This window comes from Pristiophorus japonicus, chromosome 7 (assembly GCF_044704955.1).
Source record: "Pristiophorus japonicus isolate sPriJap1 chromosome 7, sPriJap1.hap1, whole genome shotgun sequence".
NCBI lineage: Eukaryota > Metazoa > Chordata > Chondrichthyes > Pristiophoridae > Pristiophorus > Pristiophorus japonicus.
Genome location: NC_091983.1, coordinates 103,142,580 through 103,161,419, shown reverse-complemented (window position 1 = coordinate 103,161,419; position 18,840 = coordinate 103,142,580). Strand labels below are relative to the sequence as shown.

At 45.6% G+C, this 18,840-nt stretch overlaps 2 protein-coding genes across 2 annotated transcripts in view; one reads left to right on the top strand and one right to left on the bottom strand.

Annotated features, from left to right (window-relative positions):
• cdc5l (CDC5 cell division cycle 5-like (S. pombe)) overlaps positions 1 to 2,055 on the bottom strand; it is a 92,382-nt gene extending 90,327 nt beyond the window's left edge. The window contains exon 1 of the mRNA XM_070885188.1: positions 1,837 to 2,055. Within this exon, the coding sequence (XP_070741289.1) occupies positions 1,837 to 1,881 (45 nt within the window). The 5' untranslated portion in view covers positions 1,882 to 2,055. The remainder of the gene's footprint in view (positions 1 to 1,836) is intronic.
• A 4,882-nt stretch (positions 2,056 to 6,937) lies between these two features.
• The window catches only part of LOC139267220 (protein downstream neighbor of Son-like), a 39,991-nt gene continuing 28,088 nt past the window's right edge, over positions 6,938 to 18,840 (top strand). Inside the window, exon 1 of the mRNA XM_070885187.1 lies at positions 6,938 to 7,305. Coding sequence (XP_070741288.1) covers positions 6,993 to 7,305 — 313 coding nt within the window. The 5' untranslated portion in view covers positions 6,938 to 6,992. The remainder of the gene's footprint in view (positions 7,306 to 18,840) is intronic.

Here is an 18,840-nt window from a genome sequence, read left to right as displayed (position 1 = left end):
AGGAAGCAGTTGAGGCTAGCTCATTGAATGTATTCAAATCACAGATAGATAGATTTTTAACCAATAAGGGAATTAAGAGTTACGGGGAGCGGGCGGGTAAGTGGAGCTGAGTCCACGGCCAGATCAGCCATGATCATATTGAATGGCGGAGCAGGCTCGAGGGGCTAGATGGCCTACTCCTGTTCCTAATTCTTATGTTCTTATATCCTGAGACTGTGACCCCTTGTTCTAGACTTTCCAGCCAGGGAAAACATCCTCCCCACATCCAGTCTATCCAACCCAGTCAGAATTTTATACGTTTCAATGAGATTCCCTCTCATTCTTCTAAACTCTAGTGAATACAGGCCTGGTCGACCCAATCTCTCCTCATACGACAGTCCTGCCATCCCAGGAATCAGTCTAGTGAACCTTCACTGCACTCCCTCTATGTCAAGTATATCCTTTCTTAGGTAAGGATAGAGTAGGCTTGTGGGATTCATTTAAAAAAAAATACCATAGCAGAGAGCCTGCAAAACATGATTGGCCTTCTTCTGTGCTGTAAACCTCTAGTTCTAATACACCAATTCTCCCAACTCTGTACTGCTGTGGAGTACAGCCATGCAACAAGTGTCATGTGAAGAAACGGTTATGACATTATACATCAGAAATCCTTTCACAAACACAAACCAATACAACTGGCATGAAAGCAATGTTCAACAGGATTATTGGGTCAACCACGTTGTTTATATGATAGACAACCGAAGTCCTAAGCTAGTAAGTTTGTGTGAGATCAAAAATTGCAGGTGTCCTCTGGGTCGGCAGCAGTGGTACGACGACACCTGGAGAAAGCTAGGACTGGGAGGGCAAGTCTGAATAGATTGGAATATTACATCATCTTGAATGGTGTAGTACAGTTTGGAAAGAAACACCAGTACAAGCCGAGCAGACAGAGAAACCCAGGGAGCCACACAGCAGGTGCTGTAACAAATCCAAGCACAGTATCTCTTGTGGTTCGCAGACTGGACTCATCCAACACTCACCAACAACGGGTATTTATATAGCGCCTTTAACGTAGTAAAACGTCCCAAGGCGCTTCACAGGAGTGTTATAAGACAAAACAAATAAATGACACCAAGCCACAAAACTTGGTCAAAGAGGTAGGTTTTAAGGAGTGTCTTAAAGGAGGAAAGAGAGTTAGAGAGGAGGAGAGGGGGAGAGAGGTATAGGGAGAGAACTTCAGAACTTGGGGCCGACGCAGTTGAAGCCACGGCCACCAATTGTTGAGCATTTATCGGAAGATAAAGGTTCCTTTAAAAATACCCAAAGCACTTGAGTACTGCACTGAACAATCACTGATTAAAGATAAAACTCAAGACAGGTCGGTGTAACATCAGGGGGAGGGACTGGGGAACCTCCAACATCACAGTAGCTTAGTATCAATATCATGGCCCGGAGTCTATTGAAGTGTCGCACAGTCCCAGGGGCCGGAGCTCAGGGCTTTTGGTGCAAAATCTGTAAAATTCTGCACAACAGGACTTTATTCGGGCATAAAGCACACAGTGTCATTGTATCAGAATATATCACACTGAAACCGTCGGTAAGTAGCAGGGACAGAGGCCCGGGGTTAGGAGCAGGGGGATCGGAGTCAGGGATCCAGGGGATAGGAGCCGGGGGTCAGGAGCTCACGGACAGAAGCCGGCGGTTAGGGGGCCCAAGGGACAGGAGGTCAGGTGGCCCAGGAAGTCAGGGGCCCAGGAGATCAGGGGCTCAGGAAGTCAGGGGGCCCAGGAGTCAGGGGCCCAGCCACGGTGGCCCAGGTATCCCCGCCGGCCCGTGTGGCGCAGGCCCGCCGCTCACCTCCGTGTTCCTCCAGACGCCTCCTTTGATCATAATTCGCGGCATCTTGGCGATGGGCTGGAGGCGATCCTCCGACAGCCGAGCAAGGGGAGACGGGGGGGATGCGCTGGGTTGGTGGTCAGCTGGATGGCGGTCCGGCAACGCAGGCTTGGGCCCAGCGCACAGCAACAGCCGAGTGCCAACAAGGAACAGCTTCCACTCCCCGCACCGCAAGAAGACAACACGCCGCCGCCGCGCTCACTCCGGCTGCGTGCGCGCCCTCTAGTCAGGCTGACGGGCACTGCACCCGGGCGCAGCACGCACAAGCACATCCATCACCTCACTCTCAACTTAAGGCATTGGGGTTAGAGTTGCCAACCCTCCAGAATTGTCCTGCAGTCTCCAGGAATTCAACACTGATCTGCAGGGCACTCCTGGAGAAAAATCATTGGGACTGGAATAAGCTACTTGAAGGTAAATCAGTGTCCGAGCAGTGGGAGGCATTCAAGGAGGAGATCCTGAGGGTACAGAGCAAGTATCTTCCCTTAAAGGAAAAGGGTGAGACTAACAAATCTAGAGCCCGCTGGATGTCAAGGGACATACAGAGTAGGATAAAGAAAAAAAGGGAGGCTTATGACAAATACCGAGTGCTCAATACTGTAGAAACCCTTAGAGGAGTATAGAAAGTGCAGGAGTGAAATTAAAAAGGAAATTAGGAAAGCAAAGAGAAAGCATGAAAACATTTTGTCAAGTAAAATCAAGGAAAACCCAAAGATGTTTTATAAATACATTAAGTGCAAGAGGATAACTAAAGAAACAGTAGCACCTATTAGAGACCATAAAGGTAATCTGTGTGTGGAGGCAGAAGACATGGGTATGGTTCTTGATGAATACTTTGTGTCTGTTTTCACAAAAGAGAGGGGCGATGCAGACACTGCAATCAGGGAGGAAGAGTGTGAATATTGGATGAAATGACCATAGTGAGAGAGGAAGTATTAAGGGGTTGAGCAGCTTTGAAAGTGGATAAATCCCCAGGCTTGGATGAAATGTATCCCAGGCTGTTAAGAGAAGCAAAAGAGGAAATAGCATCGATTTAAAGTAATTGGTAGGAGGTTTAGAGGGGATTTGAGGGGAATTTTTTTCACCCGGAGGGTGGTGAGGATCTGGAACTCACTGCCTGAAAGAGTGGTAGAGGCAGAAACCTTCACCATATTTAAAAAGTACTTGGATGTTACTTAAAGTGCCGTAACCTACAAGGTCATGGACCAAGAACTGGAAGGTGGGATTAGGCTGGATAGCTCTTTATCAGCCGGCACAGACACAATGGGCTGAAATAGCCTCATTCTGTGTTGTAAATTTGTATGGATCTATGATTAAAACAATTAGGTGTCTTTTTAATTTTCTTTTAAGACATTTGCTAATTAGTTATAAAAACATTGGAGATGGGAAATAGAGCTGCTTGACTGATGTTGAGAATAATCTAATTGGATAATGAAAAGTCTGTTCCCTTCTCATTTGGCTTGGGCAGGTGATGCACCATGAGGATGGAAGTGTTAGTAGACCGATCAATGGTGATGGCAGGGCCGTTGGAGGTGGGAGGTCATGTGATGAAACCTCCAGGAATATGTCCAACCGGAGTTGGCAAACCATATATGGGTGTATTTTCCTTTGTGAGAAAAAGGAATTTTTTTTTCCTGAACTGTTTTTATGAACGAATTACAGCATTTCTTTTAACTTTACACACAGAAGATATACTATCATGAATATTGTTAAGTGCATGTCCAAATGATCTGCATTACCACTAGGATTTCAGCAAAGCCTAATATTCATACAAAGTTTAAGAACTGTGAAAAAATATTCTCTTTTTAACTTAAGCCTGGATAGATAACTTTGAACTATATAGCCCTAAAATTCCTTGGTTGTGGGAAGGCGTCAATCAAGATTGGCATCTGAGGAAGGGGAGCAGAAATTTCTGGTGTGGCCGATTTACTCAGGGATCCACTTTGCTCCTTACTGCCATTCATTACATTCTAATCCTGAGCCTCAACATCAGCATTTTAACTCATCTCCATTGTCATACAAGAGAAACAAATACCAAGCAGTGTTTACATTGAATATTCCATTGATTTATTGCAAATATTTACAAATGCATCATTTAGTTCTGTCACCATGCGCAGTCCTTTTGACCATGTGAGTTTTGCAATACTTTTATTCAGGGGTCTGAAATGTAGACGGCAGCTGCAAAATATTATGAGCCTCTTGGATTGAAGGTGGACCTTCTGGCAGAGCCCCCAAATCCTGAGATGACTGCAGACAGTTTGACTCCTTATCATGGACTTTGTGACAGCCTGATTGTGCAAAGATGAAAGCTTCTGCAGAAAACTGATGGACTGCTCCTCTGGGTAGACCATTGGTCATAAACCAACTGGTGGGCCAGCCCTACAGACATACCTACTATAAGTTGAGTATCCTGCAAAGTGGTGTGCGATGGCAATATTTTTCTTCTGCCAGTTGCATGGCCTGAATTACAACAGGCAGTTCTTTTACAACAGATTACAGGGATTGACCGCATCTTTGCAGAAGCTGCCTGTCTTTTACTGGGACATACTAAAAGTTTAGAATTTGGTTGCTTCCAGCAGGGGCATTTTCCCAAATGAGCTGGTAGCAATCCTGGTGGAGCCGCTCCTCCGAGAACCACAGTTGCGCGTGTTTGGGTTTAGTAAACAAGGCTGGTGGAGAGAAGAGCCTTGTTGGAAAAGTAATCTGAGTTAGGAACCTATTGGATGGTAATGGGGGCGATGGCTATCGCCAGAGGCATTCGCTGACCTAATGTCTTGGTGATATGTTCACCTTGTGACCAGAGCCATCTCGGAAACAAAGTCGTCTTTAGGCACTGATTGAGTATGGTGTACCGAGGGTTAAAGTTCATGGAGTGGTTCCATCCGATCTCACCCCATGTTCACATAAGAACATAAGAAATAGATGAATTGCTCATCAACACAAGGCTCCAAAGCCTCTCTCGAGAACTTTTGCTTCACAACTCGAGCCTTCTCTTGGAAATTTCCTCCACGACATTCCATTCTGCATGGTGGAATTTCCTGTATAATTTGCTACTGCACACTCAGGATATTGCATGGCACTGTGGCTTTGAATAAATTATTGACCGACTTTATGTACACTTGTGTGTTCTTCCGCCTTGAGAACCCCTCCCCGACAATTTTTATTCTTGTTTCATCTGGTGTGCAGGGGAGACAGGCTTGTCATTGGAACTCCTGGTCGATCTGCTCCTGGCAAAAATCGGCATCCACAGATCTAGGATACACAAGACTGATGGAAAGGAATGCTGCAGTTGTTTGCCCCTCTTTCAAGGCCTCATAAGCACCCAGATGACCTCAGGGCTCCCTTCAAGCCTTTTGTGACTGGTGTGCACCACAGGATATATTGTATTCTCATCTAAAAGACAGCACCTTCGATTGCACTGCACTAAAGTATTTGGCTAGATTATGTGCTCAATCTCATGGAGAGGGTCGTGAACCCACAACCTTCTGATTAAGAGATGAGAGTGCTCCTGACTGAGCCATGGTTGACACAAATTTGAATGCTTTTCATCGTAACATTATCTAATTTTGACAAAGGAGTTGCATCTGAATGTTAATTTGACTGTTCTCTCCACAGATGCTGCCTGAGTGTTTACAGCAATTTCTATTTTTGCTTTAGATTTCAAGCATCTACAATTTTTTTTGTTTTTTGTTCATTAGCTGGGATAAACATGAAATTGAATTACAGTTTCAAGGATTACAAGACATGCTTACCAAAGTTTGTTATTTTCAGTTTATATATCAAACTAACAGGGCAGCCCTTGTATATTACATTTATCTATACCTTGAATTATATTAATATAAAAAATATTGCCTTTGATCAGCCAACAGTTTTTTATTAAAACAGTTGAGTCTTTCTCTGCGGTGCGCTGCTTCAAGCCTTTCAGCAACTTGCATGTTGTTTTCTTTCTTCCTGTCGTCTTTGCCAACCTTCTAGCTAGTACCGTACATGTATTTACACTGTTATACTACACTGAACTTTTTGTACTTCTCCTAACTTATAGTACTGAATTAATTGTTGGATAATGCTGTTCCATATACTACTATAAACTGTTCCAACTGTTGGTCTATCCTCTGGTTCAAAGGGTAGTCCAATAATTTGATGGTTTTCAGATATCTACTGTTTAGAGATGTCGTCTTCTATGGTAAATACACTTCTTTCAATGTGAATTTTGTCTTTAATCATAAGATCACAAGACAATTGCAGATGAGAAAGGTAATTTGGTCCTTCTTAATTCATCCTTCCAGAGATATCCTAATGTATCTCCATTGTAGCATACAATTGTTACTTAAATGATTCCAGGGTTTTCCCAAATGTTGATCACTCTTTGTCTGAACAAGAATATTCTTATATAAGTCCTAAAATGACCTTTTACTTTTTTGAAAATACTCAACAGGTCAGGCAGCATCTGTGGAGAGAGAAACAGAGTTAACATTTCAGGTCAACGACCTTTTGTCAGAACCGTTCGTGAAAGGTGCTGTATAGAAAGATAGAAACATAGAAAATAGGTGCAGGAGTAGGCCATTCGGCCCTTCGAGCCTGCACTGCCATTCAATAAGATCATAGCTGATCATTCCCTCAGTACCCCTTTCCTACTTTCTCTCCATACCCCAATACTCCAATAGATGCAAGTCTTTCTTTCTTTATTAACCTCTATCTCTACAAGTTCTTGACTGTTAATTTCTTTTTGACTTATAACACTCCCATGAAGCACCTTGGGACATTTTATTACGTTAAAGGCGCTATATACATACAAGTTGTTTTGTTATCATTTCCATCATCCTTTTGTTTTTTTATTTCAGATTTCCAGCATTTACAGTTTTTCTTTTTAGCTCTGAATATTGAAGTGAATTTCAACAGGTCATTTAAAGATGATGACCTCATTTACCAGTTGAAGTTATATCTGATTTTTTAAGAAGCTATTGGGACTGATAGAAGTTCCTGCTGTCATCCAGGGGGAAACTATAACTCCCATGATGCTGTGGGCGGGGTGCGCAGTGCGCATGCCCGGATCGCCCCTGGCGCGGTGCGGGCCGGGATGTGAGTTCCCCCTTAGCTCCGGCCCGGCCCCGGCCATCATGGTGGGCACCTACTGCTGTGTCCCGGGCTGTTTCAACAACACGCTCAAGAACAAGGAGCTCTCCTTTCACGTCTTCCCCAAGGACGAGGCGCTGAGGGGCGTTTGGATCGGCAACCTGTCGCGTTTGGACGAGAGGAAATTCAGCGTGTGGCAGCCCAAAGCCCACCACAAAGTGTGCGACGCTCACTTCGCGGGAGGCAAGAAGACCTACATGAACAATGTGCCCATCGTCTTCCCCGTCAAGGTCGAGCGGTCCCGCAGGAAGGAGCAGCCGCGGCTGGTGGCGGCCGCCAGGGAGCCAGCGCTCGCAGGTACACTTCCCCCACCCGAGCAGCAAATCCACGTCAGAGGTCAAATCAAAAGTTTAATCCGTGCCGAGTTTAGTAACTAAATGTCACCCAAAAAATGGAAAATTCAGATGTTTTTTCTTTAGTGATTCGCTTTATCTGGAGGTGCAGTGTCCCGTAGGCAGGTGTGTGTATACCACATACAATCCGCCCTCTCGTAAATAGAGTCTGAGCTGCAATATGTTTTGTTTACTGTGTAATCTCAACACTTTTGCTGTGCAACTCTTCTATCATTCACTAGTTTTTATTGAGTATTTTGTGATGACGTTGTGGTTCCCTGACCTGTTTTTAAAATGAGGTTGGGATACAGCTGATTTAATTTTAGCTTCTCCCATCATGCCATTCCCCTACTAAGAGAACAAGAAAGCAATGTGTTCCATTGCTACTTGAATAGGTAACTAGTATATATATTTCACCAATGGCCTGGGATACTTTCTCCTCGGTTTATTTTCCTTTCTGTGTACATCAGGCAAGAAATCTCAGAAACAAGAGGTATTAAGAAAAACATTTATAAAATCCCCCTGCGCCCCCATGGCACATCCTTGGCAGGAATTCTCCGAAGAACACTTTGGCTCAGCAGCATATTCTGCCACTAGTGGTACAGTGCATTGAAACACACTGCCCTAGTTATTTAATGAAGATTGTGAGGTGGAGTTTAAAACGGACAAAAGTTATTACTCCAGTGGCAGCATACTGTGACAGGTCTATTCTTAGTAAGCACTAATAGTCCTGTGCTTTTTTATGCAAAGCTTTCTGAGTACAGCAAAGCTCAAGGGTATTTGCATGATTTGCAAACTGATCAATTTTACATTACTAACAACCACAATATTTTATTTACATCTGATTCATTGTGTCTTTCTAGTAAATTTGTCTCCTTGATTCTGGAGTCCAGCTCGCCCTGTAAGGGTCTATGGGGCTGAAATTTGTTTGCTTAGTGCCATCCGTTAGCATTCGAGAGGGACACTAACGGGCCTCTGAGCTCCTACTGATCCGAGCGCCCCACTGGCAGTGCCTCCCAGGAACTTTAGTCGGGGTTCATCGGCAGTGCTAACAGTTAGCGCTGCACACTCCAGCGCCACCCACTTGGTGCCGTAATGCACGTGCAATGTCCCATTAGTGCCGTGGTTGCAAACTTCATTGGGTTCACTTGCCACTAATCGCGACAGGGAAAGCAGGCGTTCCCCAACCTCCTGGGGCGATAAGGAGACGGCTGAGCAGGTGGGTGTCCGTAAGTTGCGATTTTTAAATTTGCATTTAATTATTGTGCACTTATTTCACTTTTATTAGTGTACAACAGTCTTCAAAGGAGCTCTGGTTGATTTTTTTTTTCCAGTCTTCAGGTAATCCTTCAAACCTCTTTAAGCGCTAGGATGCTGGTTTCCTAGTGCCAAAACTTCAGATGCAATGCAGTGCACTACCCCAGGAATCGGGGTTAGCGCCCTAAGAGGAGTGTGGAACGCTTCCCTTAGTGCTCCACTCCCCTCTTGGGGCACTAAAATGAATGTCCTGGTTGGGACGGTAAATATCGTCCGGTGTGAAAGTTAGCGATCAAGCGGTGTCACCACTTCAAACCGGGCTATACTGAATTTCCGCCCCATGTCTCTCAGCCAGATGCCAGCCAGAACTGTTCACACTGGTTTAATTATTGGATCATTTTCTAGTATTTCCTCTGATTTTATTGCTCCACATTGTTCAACAAGAATTATTTTGTCAGTATTTGGGGATGTCACTCTAGAATTACTGGGAAAATTATCATCAAACCTTGATTAGGATTAGCCTCCAATTAGGATTAACCAGATGGTAGAGATTCAGTATAAATATCTGAGCCAAATGGAGCAAATGACACTCCACGTACTGACCATAGATAGAGTAGTAACATCTATGACTTGCAGTTTATAAAACATCTCCGAGTCTATGTACTGAATGCCTGGCAGTGAGTGGAGTACCTCCTACTCTGAAATTCAATTAGGGTTGAAAATTAGAATATTAAATAAATATCTTGGAATTAGGTTTGAGGGTCCAGGGAAAATGAAATCAGTTTTATCTTCTCGGAAATTAAAGTTCAGCGTTCACTTCCCTCCAGATAGTTGTCAAATTGGGGAGATTCCACCATTGTCCAAATTGTGCTTGATCTTTTGGGAAAAGACATAATGGGCCCAATTTTGGCCATGACTTGCATAAATTTTTTTGGAGTAAGTTGTTTTTTCTGGCGTAAGTTTAAAAAATGCCATTTTACCTCAAAAATTTGCTCCAGAGTAAGTCAGTTAGGTATGATTTTTTTTTTTTAGTTTTTTTTATTCAAAAGGGGGCGGTCCCAGACACACACCAGTTTTGGCCATTTATGCCACTTTGGCCAGCTAAAACTTACTCCAGCATATGTGGCCAGCTCTGATAAACATTGTGGGCAGTTAAGAATTCGGCGCGCAGGTTAGTACATTTAAAGCACCAACACTTACAAAGCACTAAACAAAGCACAAAAATAAGCATTCAGTAACAAATAAAAAATACAAGGAAGCTGAGAGGACCTGCACCAAGACTTACAAAGCACGAAACAAACCACAAAAAGTAATAAGCAATCGATCAATAACAAAAAATAAATAAAACTACTACCTTTATGCCAGAATCAAGTTTTTTTTTTAAGTTCTCTTTTCCCCCCCTCCCCCCATCAAAACAAACTTTCTCTTTCCCCCCCCCCCAAAAAAAAAAACTCTCCCCCTCTCCGCCCCCCCCCACCAATCGAAACTCTCGAGCACAACCAACAATAAAAAAAACTGAAGTCCTACCTCGGCCCAGGAAGTCAGCGAGCCGGCCGACTGACCGATGCGGGAGGCCACTCGGCCGGGGATAGGCTGCGGTGAAGATTGGGGCATCCCTTCGGCCGGGGATAGGGGCTGCGAGTATCGGGTCCTGCTCACAGCCCGCAGGACACGCTGGGAGGGCAGGAGCATGTGCGCAGACTTCACTGTGCATGCGTGCAGCTGCCAGCAGTGCTTTCTGCGCTGGCCTGTTGCTCCGTCCCCCCACTTCACTAGCTACACCACGCTGGGACACCGGAGACTCGGCAGAGCAGGCTGGATGGGGCCCCTTTTTTTCGGCGCCATTTTTGGCGCATTTAAGGTAAGTGCGCCGTAAAAAGAGGTTGGGTAAAATTGGGCCCAATGAGTGGAATTGCTTGCTTTTATACCATATTTTAGCTATATATTCTAATACCATATTAATAGATATACAAGATAACGAAAATTAGGCAAGAATCAAAATTTATATTATATATCTTGCCAAAAGAATTCCAGCAATTTATTGGTTACATATATTGCAGTTGTTCCTAGAATAGCAGATGGGAGAGGAGAGAGAGCTGGTTTTATTGACAGGTCTACTCGTAAATCATTGAACGGGGAAGAAGTCACAGTGACTGTCTTCTCGCAGGCTGGGAACAGATAGGCAGTGGGTCAGCCATCCAGGTCTGGCTGGCCCAGTGAGGGGAATCGTGCTCTTCTCAAGCCCAGTACCGGACAGGATCAGAAGGCTGACCAAGGAAAGGTTAAGCAAACCTGCTAATATATAGTGTGGCATAATTTTATTATTTGTCTTTTGGGTTCTGTCATTAATTGAAACAAGGTGAGACTTGATATGTTACTCTACATTCACTTGCTGTCTAAAATAAAGCAGCTTAACCATTCATATCTGGTCCTGTTGCATTAAAGTTTCTCATTCCACCATCGGAAAGATTGGAGACGTGCATGAGGGCACATGCAAAAGACAGATCAGATTACTAGAGGGTCTTATTGTTACACTCTAGAGTTACGCTACAGTATAATTAGATATTGTGCAGTATGGTTATACTCCTGCACATACGACACTCCGACTACTTGTGGATGTGACTGGCACTGCTGTAAAATATCTAAGGCAGACCCAAAACTTGTAACAGTACATTTAATATTAAAGTATACCCCCCATATGAATATATATTCCTAGTCTCAATTCAGCTTGGAGAGGATAGAATAGGAAAGTAATGGATAAACAGCTTATGATCGGTGAATAGGAACACAATGTATAAACAGCTTATGATCGGTGAACTAGGTGTTACAGTGGTGAACATTGTCCTTTCACCTCAGAAGTCTAGGTTTGAATAAGCATGTAATGAGATGACATTATCTCTTCTAGTCGTGATGGTTCCAGACCTCATTACAGCGTTCGTCCAAACATGGACAAAAGAGCTGAATTCCAGAGATGAGGTGAGAGTGACTGCCCTTGACATCAAGGCAGCATTTGATTGAGTGTGGCATCAACGAATCCTACTAAAATTGAAGTCAATGGGAATTGGGAAAACTTTCCATTGGCTGGAGACAAACCTAGCACAAAGGAAGAGGGTTGTGGTTGTTGGAACGCAATCCTCCCAGCCCCAGGACATCGCTGCAGGAGTTCCTCAGGGCAAAGTCCTAGGCCCAGCCTGTTATGTATGTAAACCTGTAAATACCATGTCTAACCACCTGAGGGCTTATCCCCTGGAGTCTCAAGAGATCCCACAATCCCTTGGGAGCACATGTATATAAGGAGGCCTCACAGGCTGGAGAGGCACTCTTGAGATCTGTAATAAAGGACTACGGTCACACCTTACTTTGAGCTTGCAGTATCTAGACTGACTCTTTTTATTCAGGACATAACAACTGGCGACGAGTTACAAATGACAAACCCCACCGTAACAATGCAGAGAACCGTGGGCATCCTGGAGAAATTTTCGGAGGGAGATGATTGGGAAACCTTTGGGGAGCGACTCAACCAATACTTCGCGGCCAACGAGCTGGAAGGAGAAGCGAATGCTGCCAAACGAAGGGCGATCCTCCTCACTGTTTGCGGGGCACCAACATATGGTCTCATGAAAAATCTGCTTGCTCCAGCGAAACCCACAGACAAGTCGTACGATGAGTTGTGCACACTGATCCGAGAGCAGCTAAACCCAAAGGAAAGCGTTCTGATGGCGAGATACCAGTTCTACACGTACAAGAGGTCTGAAGGCCATGAAGTGGCGAGCTACGTCGCCGAGCTAAGGCACCTTGCAGGACATTGCGAATTTGAAGGACACTTGGAGCAAATGTTCAGGGACTTCTTTGTACTTGGCAATGGCCATGAAGTAATCCTTCGCAAACTTTTGACTGTAGAGACCCCAACCTTGAATAAAGCCATAGCGATAGCCTAGGTGTTTATCGCCACCAGTGACAATACCAAACAAATTTCTCAGCACACGAGTGCTGCTGCAAGTACTGTAAACAAAGTAACGTTGTTTTTGAATTGAAATGTACAGGGCAGGACTTACACGCCTGCAGCTGCACGTCTGCAGATGACTGAGTCCACCATCAAGGGTGGTGAATACAAGGCCATTAACACCTTGTTGGGGTGTGGGGGTGATCATCGTTTCCATTCATGCCGCTTCAAAGGATACGTCTACAAGGGCTGTGGAACAATGGGAGACCTCCAACGTATGTGCAGGCGAGCTGCAAACCCTGCTAATCCTGCAAACCACCATGTTGCAGATGGGGACAGATCCACAGTGGATCACGACGAACCAGAGCCTCAGACCAAGGGGGCAGAGGTATATGGGGTGCACACATTTACCACAAAGTGTCCCCCGATAATGCTGAAGGTTGAATTAAATGGACTCCCGGTGTCCATGGAGCTGGACACGGGCGCAAGCCAGTCTATAATGAGCAAAAAGACTTTCGATAAATTGTGATGTAGCAAGGCCTCAAGGACAGTACTGACTCCCATTTGTACTAAACTGAGAACGTACACAAAGGAACTGATTCCCGTAATCGGCAGTGCTACTGTAACGGTCTCCTACGATGGAGCGGTGCACAATTTACCACTCTGGGTGATACCAGGCGATGGCCCCACGCTGTTCAGAAGGAACTGGCTGGCAAAGATACGCTGGAACTGGGACGACGTCGGAGCGCTTTTGTCCGTTGACGACACCTCGTGCCCAGGTCCTAAACAAGTTCCCCTCGCTGTTCGAACCAGGCATCGGGAAGTTCCAAGGAGCAAAAGTGCAGATCTATTTGATTTCGGGGGCGCGACCATCCATCACCAGGCGAGAGTGGTACCTTACGTGATGAAAGAGAGGGTGGAGATCGAACTGGACAGGCTGCAACGCGAGGGCATCATTTCACCGATCGAATTCAATGAGTGGGCCAGTCCAATTGTTCCAGTCCTCAAGGGAGATGGCACCATCAGAATCTGTGGTGATTATAAAGTAACTATCAATCGTTTCTCACTGCAGGATCAGTACCTGCTACCGAAGGCAGAAGACCTATTTGTGACGCTGGCGGGAGGGAAAACGTTCACGAAGCTGGACTTGACCTCGGCCTACATGACGCAGGAGCTGGAGGAATCATCGAAAGGCCTCACCTGTATCAACACGCACAAAGATCTCTTCATTTACAACAGATGCCCGTTTGGGATTCGATCGGCTGCGGCGATATTCCAGAGGAACATGGAAAGCTTGCTGAAGTCGGTCCCGCACACCGGGATGACATCTTGGTTACATGTCGGGACACCGTCGAACACCTGCAGAACCTGGAGGAGGTCCTTAGTCGGCTTGATCGTGTGGGGCTCAGGCTAAAACGCTCGAAGTGCATTTTCCTGGCACCTGAAGTGGAGTTCCTGGGGAGACGAATCACGGCGGACGGCATCAGGCCCACCGATTCGAAGACGGAGGCAATCGAGAACGCACCGAGACCACAGAACGTGATAGAGCTGCGGTCGTTTCTAGAACTCCTGAACTATTTTGATAACTTCTCACTGGGTCTTAGCACATTGTTAGAACCCCTGCACTCTTTACTGCGTAAAGGTGATGAATGGGTATGGGGTAAAAGCCAAGAAAATGCCTTTGAGAAAGCTAGGAAGCTGTTATGTTCAAATAAATTGCTTGTGTTGTACGATCCATGTAAATGTTTGTTACTAGCATGTGATGCGTCGTCGTATGGGGTCGGATGTGTATTGCAACAAGCTAATGAATTTAGGAAATTGCAACCGGTTGCTTATGCATCCAGAAGTCTGTCTAAGGCCGCGAGGGCCTACAGTATGATCGAAAAAGAAAGTTAGCGTGTGTTTATGGGGTAAAGAAAATATCTGTTTGAGCTCAAATTTGAATTGGAAACTGACCATAAGCTGCTTATATCCCTCTTTTCTGAAAGTAAGGGGAGAAATACGAATGCATCGGCCCGCATCCAGAGATGGGCACTCACGATGTCCACATACAACTACGCCATTCGCCACAGGCCAGGCACAGAAAACTGCCGATGCTCTCAGTAGGCTGCCATTGCCCACCACAGGGGTGGAGATGGCATAGTCTGCAGATTTAGTCATGGTAATGGAAGCATTCGAGAGTGAGCAATCACCTGTTACTGCCCGACAGATTAGAATCTGGATGAGCCAGGACCCCTTACTGTCCTTAGGAAAAAACTGTGTGCTCCACGGGAGTTGGTCTAGTGTCCCGTTAGAGATGCAGGAGGAAATAAAGCCGTACCAGTGGCGCAAAGATGAAATGTCTATACAGGAAGACTGCCCCCTATGGGGTAATCGGGTAGTGGTGCCAAAAAAGGACAGGGACACTTTCATCAGTGATCTCCAAAGCACCCACCCAGGCATCGTAATGATGAAAGCGATAGCCAGATTCTATGTGGTGGCCCGGTATCGATGCAGACTTAGAGTCCTGCGTGCACAAATGTAATACATGTTCACAGTCGAGCAATGCACCCAGGGAGGCGCCACTAAGTTTATGGTCCTGGCCCTCCAAACCGTGGTCCAGAGTCCATGTCGACTATGCAGGCCCATTCTTGGGAAAAATGTTCTTGGTGGTTGTAGATGCGTACTCCAAATGGATTGAATGCGTGATAATGTCGGCAAGGACGCCCACTGCCACCACGGAAAGCCTACGGGCCATGTTTGCCATGCACCTGATATCCTTGTAAGTGACAATGGGCCTGCTTTACTAGTGCTGAGTTCAAGGAGTTCATGACCCGCAATGGGATCAAACATAGAAACATAGAAATTAGGTGAAGGAGTAGACCATTCGGCCCTTCGAGCCTGCACCGCCATTCAATGAGTTCATGGCTGAACATCTAACTCCCTTTTGAATATATCCAATGAACTGGACTCAACAACTTGCTGTGGTAGAGAATTCCAGAGGTTCACAATTCTCTGGGTGAAAAAGTTTCTCCTCATCTCGGTCCTAGATGGCTTACTCCTTATCCTTAGACTGTGACCCCTAGTTCTGGACTTCCCCAACATCGGGAACATTCTTCCTGCATCTAACCTGTCCAATCCCATCAGAATTTTATATACTTCTATGAGATCCCCTCTCATTCTTCTAAATTCCAGTGAATATAAGCCTAGTTGATCCAGTCTTTTTTCATGTCAGTCCTGCCATCCCAGGAATCAGTCTGGTGAACCTTCGCTGCACTCCCTCAATAGTCTCCTAATCCTCAGATTAGGAGACCAAAACTGCACACAATACTCAAGGTGTGGTCTCACCAAGGCCCTGTACAACTGCAGTAAGACCTCCCTGCTCCTATACTCAAATCCTCTCGCTATGAAGGCCAACATGCCATTTGCTTTCTTTACTGCCTGCTGTACCTGCATGCCTACTTTCAATGACTGATGTACTATGACACCCAGGTCTCGTTGCACCTCCCTTTTACTAATCTGTCACCATTCAGATAATAATCTGCTTTCCTGTTTTTGCTACCAAGGTGGATAACCTCACATTTATCCACATTATACTGCATCTGCCATGCATTTGCCCACTCACCTAACCTGTCCAAGTCACCCTGCAGCCTCTTAGCATCCTCTTCACAGCTTACACTGCCACCCAGCTTAGTATCATCTGAAAACTTGGGAGATATTCCATTCAATTCCTTCGTCTAAATCATTAATATATATTGTAAATAGCTGGGGTCCCGGCACCGAACCTTGCGGTACCCCACTAGTCACTGCCTGCCATTCTGAAAAGGACCCATTTATTTCTACTCTTTGCTTCCTGTCTGCCAACCAGTTCTCTATCCACGTCAATACATTACCCCCCAATACCATGTGCCTTAATTTTGCACACTAATCTCTTGTGTGGGACCTTGTCAAAAGTTCAAATACACCATATTCACTGGTTCTCTCTTATCCACTTTACTAGTTACATCCTCAAAAAATTCTAGAAGACTTATCAAGCATGATTTCCCTTTCATAAATCCCGCCACTGCTTTCCAAATGCGCTGCTATTACATCTTTAATAATTGATTCCAGCATTTTCTCCACTACTGATGTCAGGCTAACCGGTCTATAATTCCCTGTTTTCTCTCTCCCTCTTTTTTTAAAAAGTGGGGTTACATTAGCTACCTCCAATCCATAGGAACTGATCCAGAGTCCATGGAATGTTGGAAAATGACCACCAATGCATCTACTATTTCTAGGGCCACTTCCTTAAGTACTCTGGGATGCAGACTATCAGGCCCTGGGGATTTATCGGCCTTCAATCCCATCAATTTCCCCAACACCATTTCCTGACATAAGGATTTCCCTCAGTTCCTCCTTTTTGTTAGACCTTTGGTCCCCTAGTATTTTCGGGAGGTTATTCGTGTTGTCCTTAGTGAAGACAGAACCAATGCATCCACTATCTCTGCAGCCACTTCTTGTCACATCTGCCCCGTTTAAACCAGCGTCCAACAGTCAGGCAGAACGAGCAGTGCAAACAATCAAGCAGAGCTTGAAAAGGGTAACTGAAGGCTCACTGCAGACTCTCTTATCCCGAGTCCTGCTTAGTTACCGCACAAGACCCCACTCGCTCATTGGGGTCCCTCCTGCTGAACTGCTCATGTAAAGGGCACTTTTGACAAGGCTCTCGTTAATACACTCTGATCTACACGAACAGGTAGAGAGCAGGCAGCTTCAACAGAATACATATCATCATCGCGCTAATGTGTCACGCGAAATTGATATAAATATCCCTTTATTTCTGTTGAACTATGGCCAAGGTCCCAAGTTGTTTCCTGGCACTGTTTTGGCCAAAGAGGGGAGTAGGGTGTTTGTGGTCAAACTCTCAAATGGACTCACCTCAGGAAACACTTGAACCAAACCAAACTCAGATTTATGGACTATCCAGAACAGCCCACAATAGACTCCACCTTTTTCGACCCCCCCCCCCAACACACACACACACACAAGTGGCAACTGATCCAGCGGTTGACCACTAAGCAGAAGCCATCACCCGCAGCAGCCCAGCGAGGGCCCAACAAACGACTCACCAAAACCAGCATTTGCACCGAGACAATCAACCAGGGAAAGGAAGGCCCCAGATCGACTCACATTGTAAATAGTTACACTATTGACTTTGTGGGGGGGGTGGGGGAGGGGGAGCGGGGGAGAGAGTGGTGGTGTTATGTATGTAAACCTGTAAATACCATGTCTGACTACCAGAGGGCTTATCCCCTGGAGTCCCAAGGGATCCCACAATCCCTTGGGAACACATGTATATAAGGAGGTCTCACAGGCTGGAGAGGCACTCTGAGATCTGTAATAAAGTACTACAGTCACACCTTACTTTGAGCTTGTAGTATCTAGACTGACTCGTTATTCAAGACATAACATAACCATCTTCAGCTTCTTCATCAATAGCCTTCTCTGCATCATAAGGTCAGAAGTGGGGATGTTCGCTGATGATTGTACAGTTCCATTCGCAACTCCTCAGATAATGAAGCAGTCTATGCCCACATGCAGCAAGACCGGGATGACATTCAGGCTTGGGCTGATAAGTGGCAAGTAACATTCATGCACACAACTGCCAGGCAATGACCATCTCCAACAAGCGAGAGTCTAACCACCTCCCCTAGATATTAAACGGCATTACCTTTGCCAAATTCCCCCCACCACCAACATCCTGGGGATCAACATTGAGCAGAAACTTAACTGGACCAGCCACGTAAATACTGTAGCAACAAGAGCGGGTCAGAGGCTGGGTATTCTGTGGTGAGTTTCTCATCTCCTGACTCCCCAAAGCCTTTCCACCATCTACAAGGCACAAGTCAGGAATGTGATGGAATACTCTCCACTTGCCTGGATGAGTGCAGCTCCAACAACATTCAAGAAGCTCAACGCCATCCAGGGCAAAACAGTCCACTTGATTGGTACCCCACCACCACCTTCAACATTCGCTCCCTTCACCACAGGTGCACCGTAGCTGCATTTATGTACCAATTATAAGATGCACTGCAGCAACTCGCCACAGCTTCTTCGGCAGCACCTCCAAACCCATGACCTCTACCACCTAGAAGGACAAGGGCAGCAGATGCATGGGAGCACTATCACCTGCAAGTTCCCCTTCAAATTACACACTGTCCTGACTTGGAAATATATCGCCTTCATCGTCGCTGAGTCAAAATCCTGGAACTCCCTCCCTGACAGCACTGTGGCAGTACCTTCACCACAAGGACTGCAGTGGTTCAAGAAGACAGCTCACCA